This window comes from Mustela putorius, unplaced genomic scaffold (assembly GCF_011764305.1).
Source record: "Mustela putorius furo isolate JIRA1106 unplaced genomic scaffold, ASM1176430v1.1 tig00003974_pilon_pilon_pilon, whole genome shotgun sequence".
NCBI lineage: Eukaryota > Metazoa > Chordata > Mammalia > Carnivora > Mustelidae > Mustela > Mustela putorius.
The window spans coordinates 242,448-265,203 of record NW_025422117.1 but is presented as its reverse complement, the minus strand read 5'-3'; the positions used below and the strand labels follow the sequence as shown (position 1 = coordinate 265,203).

Here is a 22,756-nt window from a genome sequence, read left to right as displayed (position 1 = left end):
ACAGCCACTGACTGTCTTTCTGGGTACGTCAAGACTATGACAGGCCATCTGTCAGGTTTGCAGGAGACTTTGCGGGGTCTGTTAAGGCCTCCCTCTGGGACAAAGAGCAGGTTGCTTACTGCTTGTTAGAGGTCCTAGGTTCCCAAGCTCCGCGTCCTTCAGCTGTGATGCACCCCAGCTGCTCATGCAGTGTTCCTGGGGGCCCCTTTTCACTCCAGGAGAATGTGGTGATACAGGAACCAGTGCAAGCAGGCGAATGTTCATGCTGCTGTGGCTGTGAAGGGGACAGTTCTATGCTTCTGACTCAAGAGCCTCCTGTCTTCTGCCAGCATCCGTGAAACAGTCGAAGTCACGCTTATTGGCTTGTAGGTAGGGCAAAACCAATTCCCCAGTCTGAGAGAAGCTATATATAGCATTTATACATTTTTCTTTCTTTTTGTGACCTTTAGACACATAATCCTTGGCTTACGACCTATGGATATTTGTCCGTAGCAGTTATTCTTTTTTTAAGCAAGTGACTTATGTATTTGCATATGTATTTACAGTAACATATTTTAATTTTTTTCCCCTCTACAGATGTTTCTCATTTCTAAATTTTCTTTCTCATTCCTAAAATTTCAGCTTTCATGTCTTCCAGGTTAGATTTTTAGTTTTTTTTTCTTTAAAGAAATGACCAATTAAAACAAAGGAAAGAGCAATTCTGTTACTTTTTACATTCATGTTATTTCTTCTTCTCCCTTTGGTTGAGCGGAACACTTGGTTTATTTTTTCCTCTTTTAAAAATCATAACACAGGGGCGCCTGGGTGGTTCAGTGGGTTAAGCCGCTGCCTTCGGCTCAGATCATGATCTCAGGGTCCTGGGATCGAGTCCCATATCGGGCTCTCTGCTCAGCAGGGAGCCTGCTTCCCTCTCTCTCTCTCTGGCTGCCTCTCCGTCTACTTGTGATTTCTCTCTGTCAAATTAATAAATAAAATCTTTAAAAAAAAAATCATAACACATTAAGGGCACCAAAGTTGCCTTTCTTTTCTATGATTCTCACCATCCCAATTTCCAAAAAAGTATTCCTTAATAATTTATTATCCTTGTTGAGGGCAGGGGGAGCAAGTTATACTTACTTAAGATAGTGATGATTGCTGACATGTTCTCCCAAATACATAATCATATATGTACTTAAATATATAATATCTGTCAAGTTTTAGGGCAGATTCAGAGCACAGATCTTTGAACAGGAGGTAGGGAACGGACAAATCATTCTACCTGTTTTGGCCATAATGTTGTTGTGTTCCAAGGTATTATGTTTGTAGTGTAAGCAGCTTGATTTAACTCAGACTAAAAGAATGGGCCTAACACTGTATGTTTACAGAAATAACTCACACTGGCAGATGGGCAGCAATTTATTTTCAGAGGCTACAGCCCTGAAGAGTGGTGCCTTTGCTCTGCCAGTTGGTGGTCTTCCAAGTGGCAGACTAGACGGGTAGGCCACTGGGAACAATCCAAGAGTCAGTATAAATGTAATAATTTTCACCAAGGAGGTCAGAGACTAGTCAGGGATAGGAGTACCACCTTGAATTCTGCCCACTGAATGCAGTGACCACACCTACTTTTCGTGTTGCATAGCTGTGGCTTGACGGAACAGTAAGGGCCGCCTAAAGATGCCATCCGCTTTAACTTAGCTGAACGTACCAGTAACGCAGCCCAGTCATTTAGGGAAACCACTGTGGACTGAGGGCCCCACTGAGCCAGAAACTTTACTTGAGGTAGTGGAATAGGGCACGTGGTTTGCCCAAAGGGTAGCTACCACCTTCCCACGTAAATCCAAGATCATGCTAAGTCAAAACAACTATGCTCTTGAATATGCCATTTTCAATTGATTGGAGAGACTTGTTGGGTCCCTCTATCTTGTCAGTCACTGAATCCTACTTAGCGGACGCCGAAATACAAACCATCAGATGTTAGAGTCACAAGGCTCTTCAGCTGGGTTAGGCCTTCAGTTTCGGTAAGAGCTTAAGAGCCCCTAAGAGCAGCTTTTCAAAAAGGAGTATACTTGATGACAGGCAGGCAGGTGGTGCTGATCTACTCGAAACTGCCTCTGGGTATTCCAGCAGCCACTCAGACGCTAACGGGATTCTAGCTCAACTTTCTCTCCTGAGATTGTATGTCGTTCACCTGGGAACAGACGGGACATGTGGTGGTCTCCCTTGAGACTCTGAGTGGTCACAGCATTCACAGTATAAACACACAGTATCAGTGCCAAACGGAATTCAGTCACGGAAGCCGAAATAAAAAAACTTCATCGAAATGGCCCAGACATATTAAAGCCTTGCTCATTGTGAACACCTTCCAAACCCTGTCAGTTGAGCTTGGGCGCTCTTTCCTGCAGGAACATCTCTCAAGGAGCTCTCACAGAGGCTACAGCAAGTTGTCAGAAAATTGCTCTCACCCCCCCAGGAACAGAGTAGTACAAAACGGCAGGAGGAGCCGAAGAGAGCAGTGGGACAAAATTTGAAGTGTTGAGCTTTTGTCTTCCTCTAACCATGTGGCCCCTGTCCTTCCTCTTCCAGAAAGCCATATATCTGTCAACATCTCACCCTTGTTTCTAAAACTATTAAGAACTGTAAAAGATGGGGTGCCTGAATGGGTCAGTTGGTTAAGCTTCAGCCTTTGGCTCAGGTCGTGGTCTTGGGGTCCTGGGATCAGGCCCTGCCTTGGGTTCCCTGCTCGGTGGGGAGCCCACTTCTCCCTCTCCCTCTGCCTGCTGCTCCCCCTGCTTATGTGCTCTCTCCCTCTCTGATGGATAAATAAGTAGAATCTTAAAAGAAAAAAAAAAAACTGTAAAAGATCTAAGGTTTGACTTTATCCTACTTACAAAACATTAAGTTATTAGGTTTTTATCATTTCTTGGTGGGAGGGATGAGATGGGAAAAATACGGACCTAAATGGATACTACACAAATAGTGGGTGTATGTTGTAGCTGAGGGACACTATACTTGGGGAACCACTGTTTTAGAGCAAGCAGTAAACAAGCCTGCTCTTCTTTCCAAAGGGAAAATCATCTCAGACCTCCAGGTTGCCTGCTACAAACACAACCCTGAGAAATGGCTCAGGTAAAGAACAGTCAGGGTCTTCCACGATGTATTCATCAGACCAAGAACGCGCAAAGCTCACAGGGCCCACTACAAGTGGCCTCTCCCGAAAGCTTGATGTTAACCTCTCTTTAATCTTAATTTTATATTTAATACTTAAATAGTCAATATTTAAGAAACTTATAAAGTCAGCCATCAAAAATAAGTAATTTTAAAAGTTACCAAAATCACATTTTAAAAATGCACTAGGAAAAGAAAAAAAAATGCACAAGGGCTAACAATTTCACAGTTGATCTACAAAAACTACAAAGGGGGGAAAAAAAGCTATAAAGGAATTGCCATTAGTGATGACATGGATGGACCCAGGGGTGTTAAGTGAAATAAGACAGAGAAAGACAAATATATGATTTTACTTATATGTGGAATCTAAACAAAATAAATTTAATAAGTGAATAAACAACAACAACAAAAAAACCCAGAAACTGATAAATACAGAGAACTAGTGGTTCCCAGAGAAGAATGGGGGTGGGGGTGGGGAATAGGCAAAATAGGTGAAGGGGATTAAGGAGATACAAACTTTTAGTTATAAAATTAGTCACAGAGATAAAAAGTACAGCATAAGGAATGAAGCCAATAATACTGTAATAATGTTGTATGATGACAGAGGACAACTACACTTTTGGTGAGCACTGCAGAAATTACAGGAACTGTTGAATTACTATGTTGTGCACTTGAAACATATACAATGTTGTGTATCAGCTATACTTAATAAAAATTAAACAAAAATTCAATGCAGACACCCCTAAACATAGTAGGGGGTACTTTTCACAGAAGCTTAATGGATATAAAATGCATAAAGGTATTAAAACACATGGATCAAACTCCTTTGAGAAATAAGTTGCTATATTTAAACAAAAAGGAAGTGATCATTTCTATGACATACTTTTCTTTAATATATATATGTACAAGAACAGAATTTACAGAAATAACATGGTTGCCTAATTCACTATATGAAGCTAAATGACTTTTAAAAAGTGGCATTTATTATTTAAATAGCTAATCTCATCTATTAAAATAGAAGCATGAATCTTAAAACATAAGCAATCTTAGTTTAACAGAAGATATCCCACAGCATTAACAAATGCAAAGACGGTACAATATTTTAATATGTATTACAATACACAGTATGTCCAATGAGAAAAACTTTGTACTACATTTTAATAAATAACAGATAAAATAAGTTATTTCTGATTTTAAAAATGTAAGACTACAAAACTTTAACATTTTTAAATGTTAAGTAAATGAAAAGGTATGAACAGAAGACATACAATGTCATCTGTTGAGAGATTCAGTAAAGATTTAAATTGTTTTTAAATTAACCAGCAGGTTTACCATAATTCTAACAAATTCCACCAAGGTTTTTTAGGAGGCAATTTGGCAGAAGAAAAAGAACTCTAATGTTAATTTGAGAGCATCAGTAACTGCAAAGCCAAAAAATATTTGGAGGAAATAAAGTAGCAATGAAATTTTGTACTGTGAAATATCAGAATATATTATAAAACAATAAATACTAAAACAGCATGGCACTGCTACGAGAAACAGTTAATGTACAGGACAGTTTTGAAATAGAGCATAACATAAATATAATGAATATATAATCGACAAATCACCTGAAGGGAAAAAAGGTCTGATAGGATCCTTTCCTTTGATAACAATAACTTACATGGATTAAAAGTTTAAGGTAAAATGAAAAGAAAAGCTTTAGGAAAGCTACTGGAAAATAATAGTTAAAATCTCTCGCTCAGGTTTGGAAAAAACTAAGTATATAAACACACACACATAAAAGAAAATTTGGGCAACATGAAATTAAAGAGGCCTCTGTATATTAAAATTAATATAAAATGCAAGAAAATATTTTAAAAGGTTTACAACAAAAAAAGAGAAGTACTGAGATGAATTACTAAGTATATGTTACTGTTTAATATATAAAGAACTCTTTCAAAATTAGAGAAACAACTAAAACTTTTTAAAGTATAAATAAATCAGACATATATACCGGTACTACTAATAATTTTCTTCTGACTGCCCATATCTATTTATATTAAATACTTGGAAGAAGTAAAAATGTTTTTAATCATACATTATAACAAGGCAACTTTATACTCTGTATTACTGTTTATATTATTAATTTTTATTTCCAAGTTTTATTTTTTATTTATTTATTTATTTATTTTTTTGATTTTATGTATTTATTTGACAGAGAGAGATCACAAGTAGGCAGAGAGGCAGGCAGAGAGAGAGAGAGAGGAGGAAGCAGGCTCCCTGCTGAGCAGAGAGCCCGATGCGGGACTCGATCCCAGGACCCTGAGATCATGACCTGAGCCGAAGGCAACGGCTTAACCACTGAGCCACCCAGGCGCCCTATTTCCAAGTTTTAAATTCAGTTTATATTTAAAGAGATAGAGTCCAAATAAATCCAGCTTTATGTGTTTATTTGAAAAAACAATCTATGATTATATAAAACATTTAATGTATTTTATGGTATTTTGATAAAATTTATATTCTAAAATCAAAAGCTAATGAGACAAAATACTGAAAACATTTGTGCATTTTAGAAAAGGACTTGAACTACCAACTCAGGAGATTCAGTTTTTCAATAAGCATTATCTTCATTATGAAAAATTTTTATAAGCAATTTCTGCTATTTCAACCCTCATCTCTTTTTATAAACCATTTCTTTCACTACAGGCTATCATGAACTTACCTTGAAGTAGCCTTCTTCAGCAGCTTTTTGAGCTCATTAATTTTACAGGTGTGTTTTTTATGGATAACCACAAATGCATCACAGCCGTCTGGTGGGGGCTCATCAGCTGCAATCTAAGATTTCAGAGGTTATATTTAGCTACAGTAGCTGATAATTACAATATGATCTTTAAAACTCATATATTCCTTTGATTGAAATAACTCATCAACTACTGTTAAGTTATTGCTCTAATTAAAGTAAAGAAGATCTACGTGCAGGCCGAGTCAAATACTTTTTAACAAAACCAACTTTATAGTAGAACATGCTTCAAAGTCACTGAAAAATGCCACCAAAAAATGCCAAATTAAAATTTTCATTACTTTCAATAATTATTTGTCCTTATAATTTCCTTATTCCAAATGACTATAAAATTATAAAATGTATTCAATTATAATCGATTGACAATGATAATACAATCAATGATAGGCTATGGAAGCAGGTATTCCAAGTCTACAGATTTTTTTTTTCCCCCAAAGATTTTATTTATTTGTCAGCAAGTGCACAATGATGGGGAGCAACAAAGGGAGAGAAGGCTCCCCGCTGAGTAAGGGGCCCAATAAGGGATTGGATCCCAGGACCCTGGGATCATGACCTGGCAGATGTTTAACCTGCCACCCAGGTGAGCCTTCTGTAGATCCTTTTGAACCAAAGATATTCACATTAAGATTCATGCACAGTACCAGCATGCTTCTTTGTCAACTATAGGTTTGGGTGCTTTTACATACCTGTTGAAACATCTGAATAGTTGGTGAGTATGCTCTTATTGAGAAAGCAAACTTTAAGAGGTTGATATGCAAATTGTCTAAGAATTGTCCAGCTTTCTTCAGGATTAAGTTGTAATAAGAATAAGCTGATTCTATACCAAAAAAAAAAAAATCAAAAGAAAAGGATGTTATTTTCATTTTCAACACATTGGCAAAGCTCTACTGTAAAGCTAACAATACCATCAAATCTTAAGTTTGGTTATGGGTGGTGTTGGAGAAAAACGGAAAATCAAGATCTTGTTCATTAACTTCATTTGGATGCACCAGTGAGGTATAATCAAGTGCTATCATTCTAGGTGAAAATAATTCTACCACTAAAATCTATTTGGGAGGGGCCAGGATATCAGACTATTTCACCCCAAGGCTGTGGGTTATAACACAAGGATAAGATTCAGGACCTACCTATGATTTAAGAGGAGACTAAGAACAGCACAAAACAGTTAAAAATGACTGAATTTTAAATGCCATGTATAAATAAATACAACTCAGATTTAACACACATAGCCAAAAGCAATTAGTGTATCCAGAATGCTTTAGGAGACAGAATAAATGTCTTCTTGTATACAATAACCTGAACTGCTGATTCCCTCCTCTAAATCCCTCTGCAAAGTTCCTGAACACACCAAAGAGAAGGATAAATCCTAGAGTGTAAGAACTCTTGGACAGCCCTGGGGAGCTGGAGATCATTTGGCTGGGAACAGTCCCGGAGAACAGAAGCCAAGAGCTGAAGAGGGCCCGGTGACACTCATGGGGAAAGCAGGGAAGGAACCATCTATTTTTTGTCCTTTCCTTTTCTCTACACCACCTGGGGTATAATTATTGTCTGCACTGTTGCCCCTGGCAGCCAGAGGTGGTCGGGTACCAGCACTGCAGCTCTGGAGCCAGCTGGTATCAGCCCCTGAAAGCTGGCCCACGGACATGCCCTGGTCATTTCCTCTCTCCTTTACTCCCTGGTACTAAGTTATCAAATGACAGAAGAAACGTAGTTAAAAGAGCACAGCTAGGGTAGACTCTGATCTTTTTTTTTTTTTTTTTTAAAGATTTTATGTATTTATTTGACAGAGAGAAATCACAAGTAGATGGAGAGGCAGGCAGAGAGAGAGAGAGGGAAGCCGGCTCCCTGCTGAGCAGAGAGCCCGATGCGGGACTTGATCCCAGGACCCTGAGATCATGACCTGAGCCGAAGGCAGCAGCTTAACCCACTGAGCCACCCAGGCGCCCCTAGACTCTGATCTTTATCCACAGATCACAGTTCCTGGCTGTGAAAAGGGAGGACAAAAGGGATGTGTAACCACAGACACTCTCTTGGGAGGTGGGGGAGGAGGGAGAGGAAAAGAGCGCTGCAGGGAAGGAGATATGTTGGGGGTGGTGAGGAACACTGGACTGTTTGTTGATTGCTACAGTGTCTACTACTTGTTCAAAAGCTGCTGGGCTCTTGACCCTTGGCTCCTCTCCTTACTACAGCCCATTCATTCAGGTGTTACCTGGCTCCCTATGGTGTCCTGTGGGAATCAGGGCTCAGGAAACCAGCGAACATATGTAAACATGGTGGATGTTGCTTTTTCTTTGAGTAAGAAAGTCCTCCATCTCTCATCTAGGGCTTTCAGGTCTTCTGTCCACATCCATGAAACTAATCTGTTAGCTTGGAAATGGTAAAATCTCAGAACCTTCACAGTACTCGACAGATCTGACCCAGAGATGGAATGCTGATGAATACACAGATTTTTAGAGGAGAAAAGACCCAGCCTCATGGGTCAATTCACAGAATTTAGAGGAAGTCCTTGTAAGCTGATAGTGAACATAGTTATAAAATTTTATGGTCAATCAGACAATAAATGGTCCTTGACTTTGTTGCCTATTATTGAAAAGAAAATAAGGATGAGGTTACAGATCAAAAACTGGGCAGTAGATTCAGAGGCATTTATCCAAATGAGGTCTTAGTTGTTAACTCTTCTCCATGCAAGGGGACTTTCCCATCAGTGCTTTTGTCATCTTCAAGTCCAATCCACTGTGACAAGTACAAAGACCTTTCTTGGATTAGGATAAGGTTGACCGTCTTCAGACAAGAGCTATAGACACGCACACGTGCACACAGTGAAAAAGGAAGGAAACCTGTTACCACTATGGACAGAAGGTCAGAAGGTCAGAAAGTCATTAGAACATTGGCTTGGCTGGCAGAGGAGAGGGTAGAGTACAGAATGCAGAATTACAACCACCTTATTATTGAACAATTCCTACAGTCTATCACACCAACCTTAGATCCTTTCAAACAGGACAGTGAAAAGCCTCAAAAATTACTGTAATGGGTCATGGCTGAGAAGAGAGCTGTGGCCCACTTGGGAGATTTCCCTTGGTCAGTTAGAAAGTCTTTCAATTCTGATCCAGGGCTCTCTATCTCATGCCTTATGTTTGAGCCTTAAAACTGTGGGAAGCTAAGTTTTAAGCTTGCAAGTAGGATAAAAAAAACTTCAGCCCCTTTAAAGTTCTGGATAAAAAAGCTCAAGAATGAGAGAACTAAAAAACAGGGGGTATGCAAACTGTTCTGAAAGAGCTAAGGAAAAAACAAGAAAGAATATCAGAAAATACAGACTAACGTAAAACTAAACTAAACTAACATAAAAGTAAAAAGAATCAGGAAAAACAAACAGAGAATATACAGGGAAAATGTGAAGAAAATGAAACAAAAAGAATACGAGAAGATGAAAAAGCAATTTAAGAGTAAATGACAGATTCAGAAGTCTGGCAAAGGAGAGCTACGGTATGTATAATTGTATCCCTAAGGCAGGAAATCAAAGGAACAGAGGAGAATGAACAGAAAACTCTCCGGAATTAAAAGGAACAATGGGTCTACATGTCTAAGAATGAAGATTAAGAATGGTTAGCACTGCAACATTTTCTAATAAAAATACGGGACTCTAAAGTTAAAAATCTTAAATATAAAATTCATGCATACACAGTCCTATATGTGAGGAACTCAAGGCCATTATTCCTAGGAGTTATTCATTAGGCATCAATGAGGGAGCAAGCTTTACCTAACCAAGAAATAGTTAGAGGAACTGCAGCATAGAGTTTGATGGTGAGCTCTGAACATACTTAACTGTAAAAACAATACTAAATGGAGGAGTTGAGATTTACAAAAGACTATGTAAATCCTGCACGCTCCAGCGATGCAGAAAAGCACACCAGGAACCAAACTGTGACAAAGGAGAAATTAACTGGAAAGTAGAGTAAGCTCGGTGATTCTTCATAAATGGGAGCTGGGGAAAAAAGAAAACCACTGAAGCCAACAGAGCACGCAGTAGAAGCTCATGTATACTTACGAATACAAAAGACTAAGAATAGGGATGATCCAAATCAGACAGTGACGAGGGGAGGAAAGGCCATCGGCCAACTCATTACTGCTTCTAAGGACGAAGAGAAAATACCCAGAGAGAGGCGGCTAACAACTCTGGGCCTTCACACGCCACTCCTCTGCTGTGAAATGCAAAAGGATTCTCAGCCAACTCCTGTTCAGCAAACCTCAGCTTAAGTGTCATTTGTTTTGGAAAGAGTTTTCCCCAACCTCCCCAGTCCAGATCCTGTTATAAACTCTGACAGGTCCATACTATCTCAAGTCTCAAAACTAATAAAAAATTATCTGTAAATTTTTTAATGCTGGCCCTCCCATTAAGCTATAAGTTGTAAAGGCAGGAATCTTCTCTAGGCTTTCAACTGTACCTTTTTGCTCCTGGCACACCCCATCGGTCTTCAATACCTTTATGGAATTGATGTTAGAGAAATGAATAGTTCTCTTCCTTCTAGGCCATAAGACATTCCTAATGTAGTACTCCCAAGGAGTTACATAGAATAGGTGGGTGCTCATTCACTCCTACTTCTTAAACTATAGGTGATTTCTCAGACAGTTATGGTTGCGTTTCCCTCAAGAATAAAAAAAAAAAAAAAATGTATGTAAGACTCACCTAAGTAAAAGAGGCACAGGTCAGAGAAGAGATACAATCTTAAAAACTGATCTTTAAAAAGTTGTAAAAGCTACAGGGCCAACAAAAAAATAGCCCAAATTAATGCATAGCATAACTAAGACTGTATCAGTCAAACAGGGATCAGTCATCCATGAAAACAGAGAGTCAACAGAAACAAGTGTGAGTTGTGCCTGATAACAGATACTAAGTTTTGTCACCAGTCACTGTTAAGGTCTCTAATGTAGAGATGGATGTAGGGTTCAGGGATTTAGATTCTATAATTTAGGCTTAACTTGCAAGATCACCTCAATCACAAGATGGAAGCACTGGACTCCTTTAGTTGATGTTTTAAAATAACTCAATTTAGGGGCACCTGGGTGGCTCAGTCAGTTAAACATCCTGATTATGAAATCAGGAGTTGGATGTTTATAATAATCCGAGGGTCACAAGACCGAGCCGCACATCAGGCTCTGCACTGGATGTGGAACCTTCTTGGGATTCTCACTATTTTCCAGAGTGGCTGCACCAGTGTGCATTCCCACCAACAGTGTAAGAGGATTCCCCTTTCTCCACATCCTCACCAACACCTGTTGTTTCTTTTCATTAATTTTAGCCATTCTGACTGGAGGTGACAGCTCATCATAGTTTTGATTTCTATTTTCCTGGTAAGGAGGGACTAGGAGCATCTTTCCATGCTTCACAGTCCATCTGGAAAGACTTAACAATACTCTTCACTTCCAGCCTCGACTTATGCCTCAACCTACCATAGTTTTGATAACTATACCAGTGAAACTGCTAGCTAAATCACCAGTACTTTTTCTGTTGTTAAAACCTTAGTATTCACATTATTTGCTCTGTCTATAGTATGTGATAACATCCACCAATTTACCACTCCATCTTCCCCGGCTTCCATGACATCACACTCGCCAGGTTTTCACCCACCTCTGTGAGTGCTCCTCCTGTCTCTACTGTGCATTCTTCTTCCGGTTAGTTCTTAAACATTGGTGTTCTTCAGGGTTCTGCCTTTGGGACCTGTTTTCTTCTCCTTCTATACCTCCTCCCTATAACTTCAATTACCCTCTTAGTGCTGATAACTCCCAAATCCTACCTCTTAGCCCAGATTTTGACCACCTAAATCCCACACACATGTATCAGCTTATGGGATATCTTCACTTGGGTATTTGACAAGCATTTCACATGTGACATATCCAAACTGCAATCGTCCTTCTATCCAAATCTGGTTTTCAGTTATATGTAACTGAGAAATGTCATAACATTTTCCAAAAATCTTCCCAATAAAATACATAAGCAACTTGTGTAAAAACCGTTAAAATCTTCAAGGATTTTGAGAATTAGTTTCAATGTGGAACACATTGGGAAGTAAAAACACACCAGGACTCTGGAATTAGGTAACCCTTGGCTGACATTTCTAACTCCCCACACAAGACTCACAGGTTAGCTAATATACCGCTTAAATCTTGAAGCACCAAGAAATACATAACTCTGGCAGAACCATGTGAAATGGATGAAAAAACCAGACAATTCAATATGTAAAAGGTCTTAATTTTCCTAACACATAAAATATTCTCATGAAATGGCATGAAACTAGCACCTGAATTCAAGAAGTTAAATCTTCAATATTTACAACTTTTTAAGGCAAGTAGATCATCAGAATTATTCTTCAGGAAAGACTATTTACAGGGTTTCATGGAAATTCAACAACCTAAAAAACTGTAAGTAACTGAGGATTTAAAATGTTTCTTCTAGGATAGTATCTTGAAGTAAATTCAGTAAATCTGACAGCTGCTGACATATTTAACTCCTCACATACAGAATCCTCTCCTACACCTAACAGCAACAGTGATGAAGCAGCATACGCTTTTGACCCTTGCCATGATAAGTAATTCTAATGGAATTCTATTTTCAGTGTTGGTAATTCTTCTTTAATAGGATTTCTTTTAGGTTCAACCCTGAAATACACACTTCCTTATCCATGCTTGAAGTAGAGCTTTGGTGTTCCTAAGCTTATATTCCAACTTATTAATGATCATCTGCCATCAGATTGTCCAGGCATGTCATTTCATTTAGGGAAAATACATGGACACATCTAAGTAACTAAAGAGTTCAAAATCTCTAAGACTAATTTTCGAGAAAAGCACTGAATGAGTAACACTAGAAAGTATGTGCCGAGACAAACATTTGGGAAAGCTACATTTAGGGTTTTAGATGAGGGCCACAAAACTTGGTGGATTTTTTTTTATAAACATATATTTTTATCCCCAGGGGTACAGGTGGATTTCTGAACTGTGAGAACTTTCCACATTAACCAAGCCTGTTTTTACCTCAAATACCAAAACTGAAATTATTATCAGGACAAATACAAAACCAACCGATAATAGTTCTCAATCGATTTGCCAGTCCACTTCGAAGTGGTCCAAATTGCCCCGCCGAGCCCACTGCGGTCTCTTCTGCTCTTCCCCCTCCCCTCTCCCTGGCTGCTGCCGCTGGCTGCTGTCCTCCAGACCGAGCTCCAACCTCACCACTACTGGAAAGGCCGTCCTGTTCTCTCTCAAGTACTGACTAGGTGCCCTTTCCCAGGCGCTTCCTTGTCATCAGGGCCCCTGAAGCTCTAACCACCTCAGAGCAGAGCTGGCTTGTCCACTGTCCCCTTCACAATATTGTGGGGCCGGGGAGCACAGATCACATTTATTCCCCTTTGTATTTCCGGCATCTAGAGCCGTGCCCAGTGCCTCTTGTGACTCAAATAATGATAATAAGGACGCTTTTCAGGAAAAGTTTTCTAAAAGAGCAAATTGCTTGGTTTTGAAAATATTTCAGTTTAAAATATCATGAAAGGCATGCCTGCTCTATTTTTTTAAATCCATCTCATGAAATCCTAAAATTGCTGAACTTTGAGGCCACTTGAGCCAAATGGAGTCCAATAAATGAACACTTAAAATAAGCAAAACTGTTGTTTCTCTTAACACTGATATTCAAGAACAAAATCGAATTAATCACCACAGTAAGTTGTCTCTAAACTATTTAATCTTCATAGTAAGAAGTTCTCCCCATGTCTACAAGCCTAAAGAAATCCGTCTTGAGGAACTCCATGTTAATATTCTATTCTCCATAGAGACAGAAAAATAAACCTTTTTTAACAATAATTAATAATTAACCTTTTACCCTCTGCTGCTGTAACCTCATTTCAGTGTCTTTAATCTACTGATCTTCTCTCAGAAACACACTAATAAACACTTGCTCATTCTAAAGGTATAAGCATATATACAGATATGTAGTAATATATATTTGCATATATTTAAAAAGTAGGAAAGACTAACTGCATCTTCTAGATAGTGAAATGAAGACACATAGGTTACCTGACTTGTTAAAGGCAAATATTAAAAAATCTCTTTCAAAGTAATTTTGGGGGGGAAAAGAAACCAAAACAACAACACTACTAGATGTAAAATTAATACTATCTCAAATTAGTCTAGGTAAAAAGAAAGCCACAAGTCCACAATCTCTAGTTCCTTTTGATGTAATGCAATCTGCAAACACTGCTAATTATGTGAGAGTTTTTACAATAAAGTATTAAACCTTTATTTTTTGGAAATGGATGCTCAGAATAATTTCCATTAAAGCATATTTTCAAATTTAATATTCAGATCTACTAACCCAATTAAGCATTTACACTTCAATCTTAACATTAAAAACAATAAACACATAATGTATACACATAGATACAAATTTTTAAAGTTATAATATGCACATCACCTACCTGTTTGCTTATAAACTGCTAATTCTTGTACAGTTTCCAAAAACAGCCAAAATTTTTCATTACTTTCTTCTGCCATAAATTCACTATTAAAATAAAAGCAATCAGTTAATGGACGGAAATTAAAAATGAAATGAGAACCAAATGAAAACTTATGGCTAAAACAAAACCCTCCAAAACTTAAAGTGAATGATTTCCATTTACTATAATGCAGAAAGCGAACAAACTGACGATTCTGACGTGAGCTATCATTCTCAGCTTACAAGCATATACTAGTGACCGGAAAAGACTGCATGAGAAATTACTTCTGGCTTTTCCCCATTTTTAGCTATAATTAAAAAATGGATAATTTATTTTATTTCTCCAAGTGAAATACCACTTAGAAGTATAATTTTTAAGGTTTTGTTTTAGTTCCAGTATAGCTAACATACAGTGTTCTATTAGTTTCAGGTATACAGCAGAGTGATTCAACACTTCCATACAACACCCAGTGCTCATCACAGTTAAGTGTCTTCCTCCATCCCCATCACCTACTTCACCCATTCCCCCCCCATCTTCCCTCTGCTAACCACCAGTTTGTTCTCAACAGCTAAGAGTCTGTTGCTTGGTTTGTGTCTTATTCCCTTTGCTCATTTTTTTTGTTTCTTGAATTCCACATGAGTGAAATCATACGGTATTTGTTTTTCTCTGACTTATCTCACTTAGCATTATACTCTCTAGCTCCGTATCATCGCAAGTTATTGAGAAGTATAATTTAACAGTAACGAAGGGAATGTTACATAAAGGTAAAAACAAAACAAAATAAAAACCCCACACTGCCTATGTTTCACAAACAAAAACTGGTTGTATAAACACTTTTAAAAAATAATTATTATTGGGGTGCCTTGGTGGATGGCTCAGTTGTTCAGACATTGGACTCCTGATTTTGGCTAGGTCATGATTTCAGGGTCTTGGGATTGAGCCGCACAGCAGTCTCTGTGCTGGGTATGATGGAACCTGCTTGAGATTTTTCTCTCTCCCTGTCCCTCTGCCCCCCCTCCCCTCACTCTCACATATACTCTCTCAAAAAAACAATAGTATCTATTATTTTTATTTAGCTGCTTATTCATGTAGACAATATTTATTATTTAAAACAGAAAATACCTTAATGAAAAAATTAATAGGAAGCTGGTTTATCAGATTAGGTCTTTGGCCTTGAAGCCCAGACACTTTGATTTTTCCAGAGGGCATAGGTCAGAAAAAATGAAAAAAGCCATTTAAAAACCTTTGGAAATAATGGGGAAAAAACAAAAAATAAAACCTTTAGAAATAATGAATTAAGTAAGAGGCAATATAGTCCTGTACAAAACCAAGTGCAAGACACCCAAAGGCAAGTAGATTCAACTATTTAAACTAGAAAGGAAACAGCCAAACAGATAGTACAGATTTATCTGTATCTTTCTAGTCTGGTAAATTTAATTTAGTCCATCCTATCTTTCTAGTCTTGGTAAATTTAAATAATGCTTAATAAAAATGGTAGATAGGAGGACATGAAAGACACATGCAAGGTAATTCTTGTGAGTCTGGTTACTAAAGGGGTAAAGGAAGGGAGAAAAGCTGGTTTATCCACATAAACATGACAGGCACAGGAACTGAAAGCAATGCATAAACAACTCTTACTATTAATGGTGTCCCACTCAATGGCATTTAAAAAAAGAGGTGAAGCTAAAAGCAGAAGAAATGATGGGATAGACAGGATGTGACCTGTAAAGGTCAAGGATGGTACAAATCTTAAACAAAGTGGGGAGCAACACTTCATACTTAACTGACTGCAACTACAGACAGGCTCATATACTAGGCAACCACAGGCAAAACTTGAGTATTCCAGAATTTATGCATTTAAGTATGATCCTTCCAAGTATTCACCTTGAGAATATATTCCTGCACGCTCATTTCCTCAATATACCACTACTCTCAGCACTTTTGGAACTCTTCTAGAATTTACTTTCAGGGGCAATTTGCCAGTAAGTCATTAATTTTAAAAGAGAAAATATCCTTGACAGATCATCTAAATCAGTTCTTCACCTAAAGTTTAAAAAGGTAAAAAAGACCCAAAAAAGAGCATTTCCAATTTGTTCACTTGTTTTATATAGTATTTAGCTCCAAATAATAGTGTTCCCCAAAAAAGTTCTACCAGAGGAAAAAGTGATTTGCATAGAGGATAGGTTTATATGTATGAAAGAGCATGTCAATAGTTACAAGCAAAATTCCAAAAAATATTTTCGTCAAGAGAAACACCAGTGGAATAAATGCAGTTTCGATGTACAAGTTACATGTTAGAAAAATCTAGCCCCATCAGTCTATAATCATCCCTAGCAAGCAGTACTAAATTAGAAATTTCTTTAGGTAGGGGAAATAATCTCCTTCATCTTTGGTCCCTACACAGCGCCCATCATAGGGGCATGCTCAAAATAAACACTCAAATTTCTAGGCTGAACTGAAAGATTCTATGTATAGAAAGACAGACAGAGACCAAGAGAGGAAATACAGAAATTCCCAAGAATGCTTTAAAAAATGGAGCACCGCAAACAGAAAGCTTTCACTTCTCTGATGTCTCTATCTCCCAAGCTCCTTTAATCTACCCAATACTCTCAATTCTTCCTTTTCCACACTTACTCCCTTCAACAAAGGTTTCACAAATAAGTGAAACCATATGATTATTGACTCTCTCTGCTTGACTTATTTCACTCAGCACAATCTCTTCCAGTCCCGTCCATGTTGATACAAAGGTTGGGTATTCATCCTTTTTGATGGAGGCATAATATTCCATAGTGTATATGGACCACATCTTCCTTATCCATTCGTCAGTTGAAGGGCATCTTGGTTCTTTCCAAAGTTTGGTGACCGTGGCCATTGCTGCTATAAACACTGGGGTACAGATGGCCCTTCTTTTCACTACATCTGTATCTTTGGGGTAAATACAGTAGGGCAATTGCAGGGTCATAGGGAAGCTCTATTTTTAATTTCTTGAGGAATCTCCACACTGTTTTCCAAAGAGGCAGCACCAACTTGCATTCCCACCAACAGTGTGAGAGGGTTCCCCTTTCTCCACATCCTCTCCAACACATGTTGTTGCCGGTCTTGCTAATTTTGGTTTTAATTTGAATCTCCCTGATGAACATGATGAACATTTTTTCATGTGTCTGATAGCCATTTGTATGTCTTCATTGGAGAAGTGTCTGTTCATATCTTCTGACCATTTTTTAATATGATTGTCTGTTTTGTGTGTGTTGAGTTTGAGGAGTTCTTTATAGATCCTGGATATCAACCTTTTGTCTGTACTGTCATTTGCAAATATCTTCTCCCATTCCATGGGTTGCCTCTTTGTTTTGTTTACTGTTTCCTTTGCTGTGCAGAAGCTTTTGATCTTGATGAAGTCCCAAAAGTTCATCTTCGCTTTTGTTTCCTTTGCCTTTGGAGACATATCTTGAAAGAAATTGCTGTGGCTGATATCGAAGAAGTTACTGCCTATGTTTCCTCTAGGATTCTGATGGATTCCTGACTCACATTGAGGTCTTTTATCCATTTTGAGTTTATCTTTGTGTACGGTGTAAGAGAATGGTCGAGTTTCATTCTTCTACATATAGCTGCCCAGTTTTCCCAGCACCATTTATTGAAGACTGTCTTATTTCCACTGTATATTTTTTCCTGTTTTGTCAAAGATTATTTGACCATAGAGTTGAGGGCCATATCTGGGCTCTCTACTCTGTTCCACTGGTCTATGTGTCTGTTTTTATGCCAGTACCATGCTGTCTTGGTGATCAGAGCTTTGTAGTAACACTTGAAATCAGGTAACATGATGCCCCTAGTTTTATTTTTGTATTTCCTTAGTGATTCAGGGTCTCTTCTGATTCCATACAAATTTTTGGATTATTTGCTCCAGCTCTTTGAAAAATACCAGGGGAATTTTGATCGGAATGGCATTAAAAATATATATTGCTCTAGGCAGTATAGACATTTTAACAATGTTTATTCTTCCGATCCAAGAGCATGGAATGGTCTTCCATCTTTTTGTGTCTTCAATTCCTTTCACGAGTGTTCTGTAGTTCCTCGAGTACAGTTCCTTTATCTCTTTGGTCAGGTTTATTCCCGGGTATCTTATGGTTCTTGGTGCTATAGTAAATGGAATCGATTTTCTAATTTCCCTTTCTGTATTTTCATTCTTAGTGTATAAGAAAGCGACTGATTTCTGTACATTGACTTTGTATCCTGCCATGTTGCTGAATTGCTGTATGAATTCTAGTAGTTTAGGGGTGGAGTCTTTTGGGTTTTCCATATAAAGAATCATGTCATCTTCAAAGAAAGAGAGTTTGACTTCTTCATTGCCAATTTGGATACCTTTTATTTCTCTTTGTTGTCTGATTGCTGTTGCTAGAACTTCTAATACTATGTTGAACAAGAGTGGTGAAAGTGGGCATCCTTGTTGTGTTCCTGATCTCAACGGGAAGGCTACAAGCTTTTTCCCATTGAGGATGATATTTGCTGTGGGTCTTTCATAGATAGATTTGATGAAGTTCAGGAATGTTCCCTCTATCCCTATACTTTGAAGCATTTTGATGCTGGATTTTGTCAAATGCTTTTTCTGCATTGATTGAGAGGACCACGTGGTTCTTCTCTTTTCTCTTATTAATTTGTTCTATCACATTGATTGATTTGCAAATGTTGAACCATCCTTGTAGCCCAGGGATGAATCCCACCTGGTCATGGTGGATAATCTTCTTAATGTGCTGTTGGATCCTGTTTGCTAGGATCTTGTTGAGAACCTTAGAATCTTAAAAAAAAAAAAAAAAAAAAAAAAGCTCCTTTACAGAGAACAAATTGGTGGTTGCAAGAGGCAGGCACTGGATGGGTGAAATGGGTGGAGGTGGTCAAAAAGTATGTGAAAATTAATAAAGGGAATCCTTGGGTGCACTGAAGTGGGTTAAAGTCTCTGCCTTTGGCTCGGGTTATGATCCCAGGATTGAGCCCCCATTGGGCTCTCTGCTCAGTGGGGAGCCTGCTTTCTTTCCTGTCTGCCTCTCTGCCTACTTGTGATCTCTGTCAAATAAATAAATAAAATCTTTAAAAAAAAAAAAAAAGGGAAACCTCACTAACAGGGGTGAGGGGAAATACCAGAAGAAGCTAAAAGGGGGAGCTGTACCACTCAATGTCAATTACAGACCTCTAATAGAATAATCTTCAATAGGACAGAATCCTCAATTACAGGCCCAAGAGGGAAAGAGGTCCCTTGCATCGCCTACAAGAAATTGATTACCTCTGCAATCCAGCCAATGAGAAACCATCATCACCCTGAATTCCTGCTTTTCTCCAACAGACTTCCCTTCAAAACAACCCCTTTCAATTTCCTTTATATAAAATAACAATCCTCTCCTTCATTTGTTAGACTTGCCGTAGGTTTTGCCATTGTTTGTTTGTCCCTAATTGCAATTCTGTTATTCCTGAGGAAACCGAATTTTCTTGGTAAAATAACTGTTTTAAGATTAACATTATTTAGTGATCGGAGGTAGGATCCAGAGATGACCCCTAACAATCTGGGGCTGGTGAGCAAACAGGGCCCATATCCACAAAGCCAACTTGGTTCCCAGTTTTCTTGCCCATCTTGGAGTTTGAGGGTAAGCTTTCTCCTGGACTGCTAGCCATGCTCTGTTTGTGTTTGAGCTCTCCAAGCTTTTCTTTGGAATTTTAAGGCCTTGTTCTTTCTAAGAGTACTCATTTGGCTTTTGATCTCCTTTTGAAGAACCAAACTGTTCCTGTTGGAACCATACCTTGTGTTGGCCTTCGGTCCAATTCCTTTTTGGGATTAGAACACTCCTGTTGAAACTACACTAGCCTGTAGTCCAATTCCTTTTGGAACCAACCTGTTCCTATTGGAACCCTGTGCTACCTTTGATTAGTTCAGCTCCTTTTCAGAACCAGATTGTTCACTGGAACTGTGCAAGTCTTTGATCTGACTCCTTATTGACACTGGACTATTCCTACTAGAACTACGTTGGCTTGTAGTTTGACTCCATCTGCAACAGGCATTTACTGTTGAAACTGTGCTATTTAGGAATTTTTTTTTCTCCTTTAGAAAAAGACTTACAAAATGGGATACCAAACATCAAAATGCTTTGAGCTCCCCCACCCTGCTCCTGATTTTGGGACCCTGGTTGTTTTGTGTTTAAAACTATGGTCCCAAAGAGGAGCAAGATGCAGAGGAGTAAGAGATCTATATTTCGTCTGGCCCCAGGAATTCAGCTAGATAGTTATCAAACCATTCTGAATACCGACAAACTCAACAGGAGATCGAAGAAAAGAATAGCAGCAATTCTATGAACAGAAAAGTGACCACTTTCTGGAAGGTAGGATGGGCAGAGAAGTGAATCCGAGGCTATATATGGGAGGATAAACCGCGGGCAGAGGGAGCCTCCATCAGCCGGATCCCAGCAAGTGGAGCACAAAATCAGAACTTTTAGAAGTCTGCTCCACTGAGGGACATCAGTCCAGTGGCTAAGTGGAGGGGTTGGAACCCTCACTGGGACAGTGTGGTCTCAGGACCATTGGGGCCACAGAAAGACCAAGGGTGCCTGAGTGGAGCAGAGCTCTCAGGTACAAGAGCAGGGCAGCTGACTGCAAAGAGAGCCTCTCTGTCAGAGAGGGCTGAGAGTGGGCTGAGACAGAGTGGGCTCTCAGCTCGGGGCTGCTATAAACCATCATCTGCGGCACAGTCGGGCCACTGCTCTTCGAGCAGGGATCCAACAAGTAGCAGATCCAGAGAGACTCCCCCTTCCTCCTGCGGGAGGAGTGGCAGGGGAGAATACTGGAGGAATCTGCTGGGTTTGGAAACTCTACCCAGGGTCGTGAGCCAGAGAAAGAAATGCTTGGTCACATGCTGGATGAGCACAAAGTGCAGCCAGAGACCAGGGAGACAGGCACGATTGACTGTTTTTCTGAGGGCACACTGAGGAGTAGGGCCCCCAAGATCGGAGGCTACCATTTTCAATCTCATCCTCCAAAGCTGCACGGAAAGGCTTCAGGAACAAAAGGTCCCGAGAGCAAACCCGAGCAAATTACTTAGCTTGGCCCCCAGCAAGGGCAGTGCAGTTCTGCCTAGGGCAAAGACAGTTGAGAATCTCTGCAACAGGGCCTTCTCCAAGGAGATCAGCAAGAACCAAGACCAAGTTTACCAATCAATGAGAACTGCAAAACACCAATACTAAGGGAATACTGCACATAGAATTCATGGCTTTTTCCCCTGTGATTCTTTAGTCTTTCAAAGTAAATTTTTAAAATTTTCTTTAGTTTTTTTTTTCTATTTTTTAAAAAATTTTTCTTCTTTCCAATCTTAACATCCTGTCAATTCCTTTTTAAAACTTCTTAAATTTTCATTTTTACAGTCATATTCCATCCCTTCATTGCATTTACTCTTATTTCTGTGACTATATATGTTTTTCTTTCTTTAAAATTTTGGGACGAAGTTTCTCCTAACTGACCGAAATATAGCCAAAATCTAGTGTGTGGCTCTGTTCTATTCACCAGCCTGATCATATTCTTTTTTTTTTTTTTTTTAAGATTTTATTTATTTATTTATTTATTTGTCAGGGAGAGAGAGCGCACACACACACAAGCAGGCAGAGTGGCAGGCAGAGGCAGAGAGAAGCAGGCTCCCCCTGAGCAAGGAGCCTGACGGAGGACTTGATCCCTGGACCCCAGGATCATGAACCGAGCCGAAGGCAGCAGCTCAACCGACTAAGTCATGTAGACATCCTCTGATCATATATTTTTTTTTTCCTTTCTTTTCCCCCCAGTTTTGGGTCTCTTCTGATTTGTTTAGTGTATATTTTTCTGGGGTTGTTGCTACCCTTCTAGCATTTTGTTCTCTCATTCATCTATTCTCAGCCTCCCTGTGCCCCCTGCCTGAAAAAAGAACAAGAGGCAGTAACGAATGCCAGGGACCTAATCATTATGGGCATTAGTAAGATGCCAGAACTAGAGTTCAGAATGATGATTATAAAGATACTAGTTGGGCTTGAAAAATGCATAGAAGATACCAAAGAATCCCTTTCTGGTGAAATAAAAACTAAAATCTAACCAAGTAAAAAATCAAATAGGTTATTAATAAGGTGCGATAAAAAAATGGACGCTCTAACTGCTAGGATAAATGAGGCACAAAAGAGAATTAGTGATATAGAAGACCAAATGATGGAGAATAAAGAAGCTGAGAAAAAGAGAGATAAACAACTACTGGATCACAAGGGGAGAATTCGAGAGATAAGTGATACCATAAGGCAAAACAATATTAGAACAATTGGGATCCCAGAAGAAAAATAGGGGGACAGAAGGTATATCGGTA

The 22,756-nt window shown here is 38.9% G+C and overlaps 1 protein-coding gene across 3 annotated transcripts in view; it reads right to left on the bottom strand.

Moving 5' to 3' along the window:
- UGGT2 (UDP-glucose glycoprotein glucosyltransferase 2) overlaps nucleotides 1-22,756 on the bottom strand; it is a 186,357-nt gene that overhangs the window by 152,634 nt on the left and 10,967 nt on the right. For all 3 annotated transcript variants that reach the window (XM_045070885.1, XM_004746131.3, XM_045070886.1), the window contains exons 2-4: nucleotides 14,389-14,471; nucleotides 6,613-6,743; nucleotides 5,849-5,961 (exon numbers count right to left, since the gene is read on the bottom strand). In XM_045070885.1, coding sequence (XP_044926820.1) covers nucleotides 5,849-5,961; nucleotides 6,613-6,743; nucleotides 14,389-14,471 — 327 coding nt within the window. The remainder of the gene's footprint in view (nucleotides 1-5,848; nucleotides 5,962-6,612; nucleotides 6,744-14,388; nucleotides 14,472-22,756) is intronic.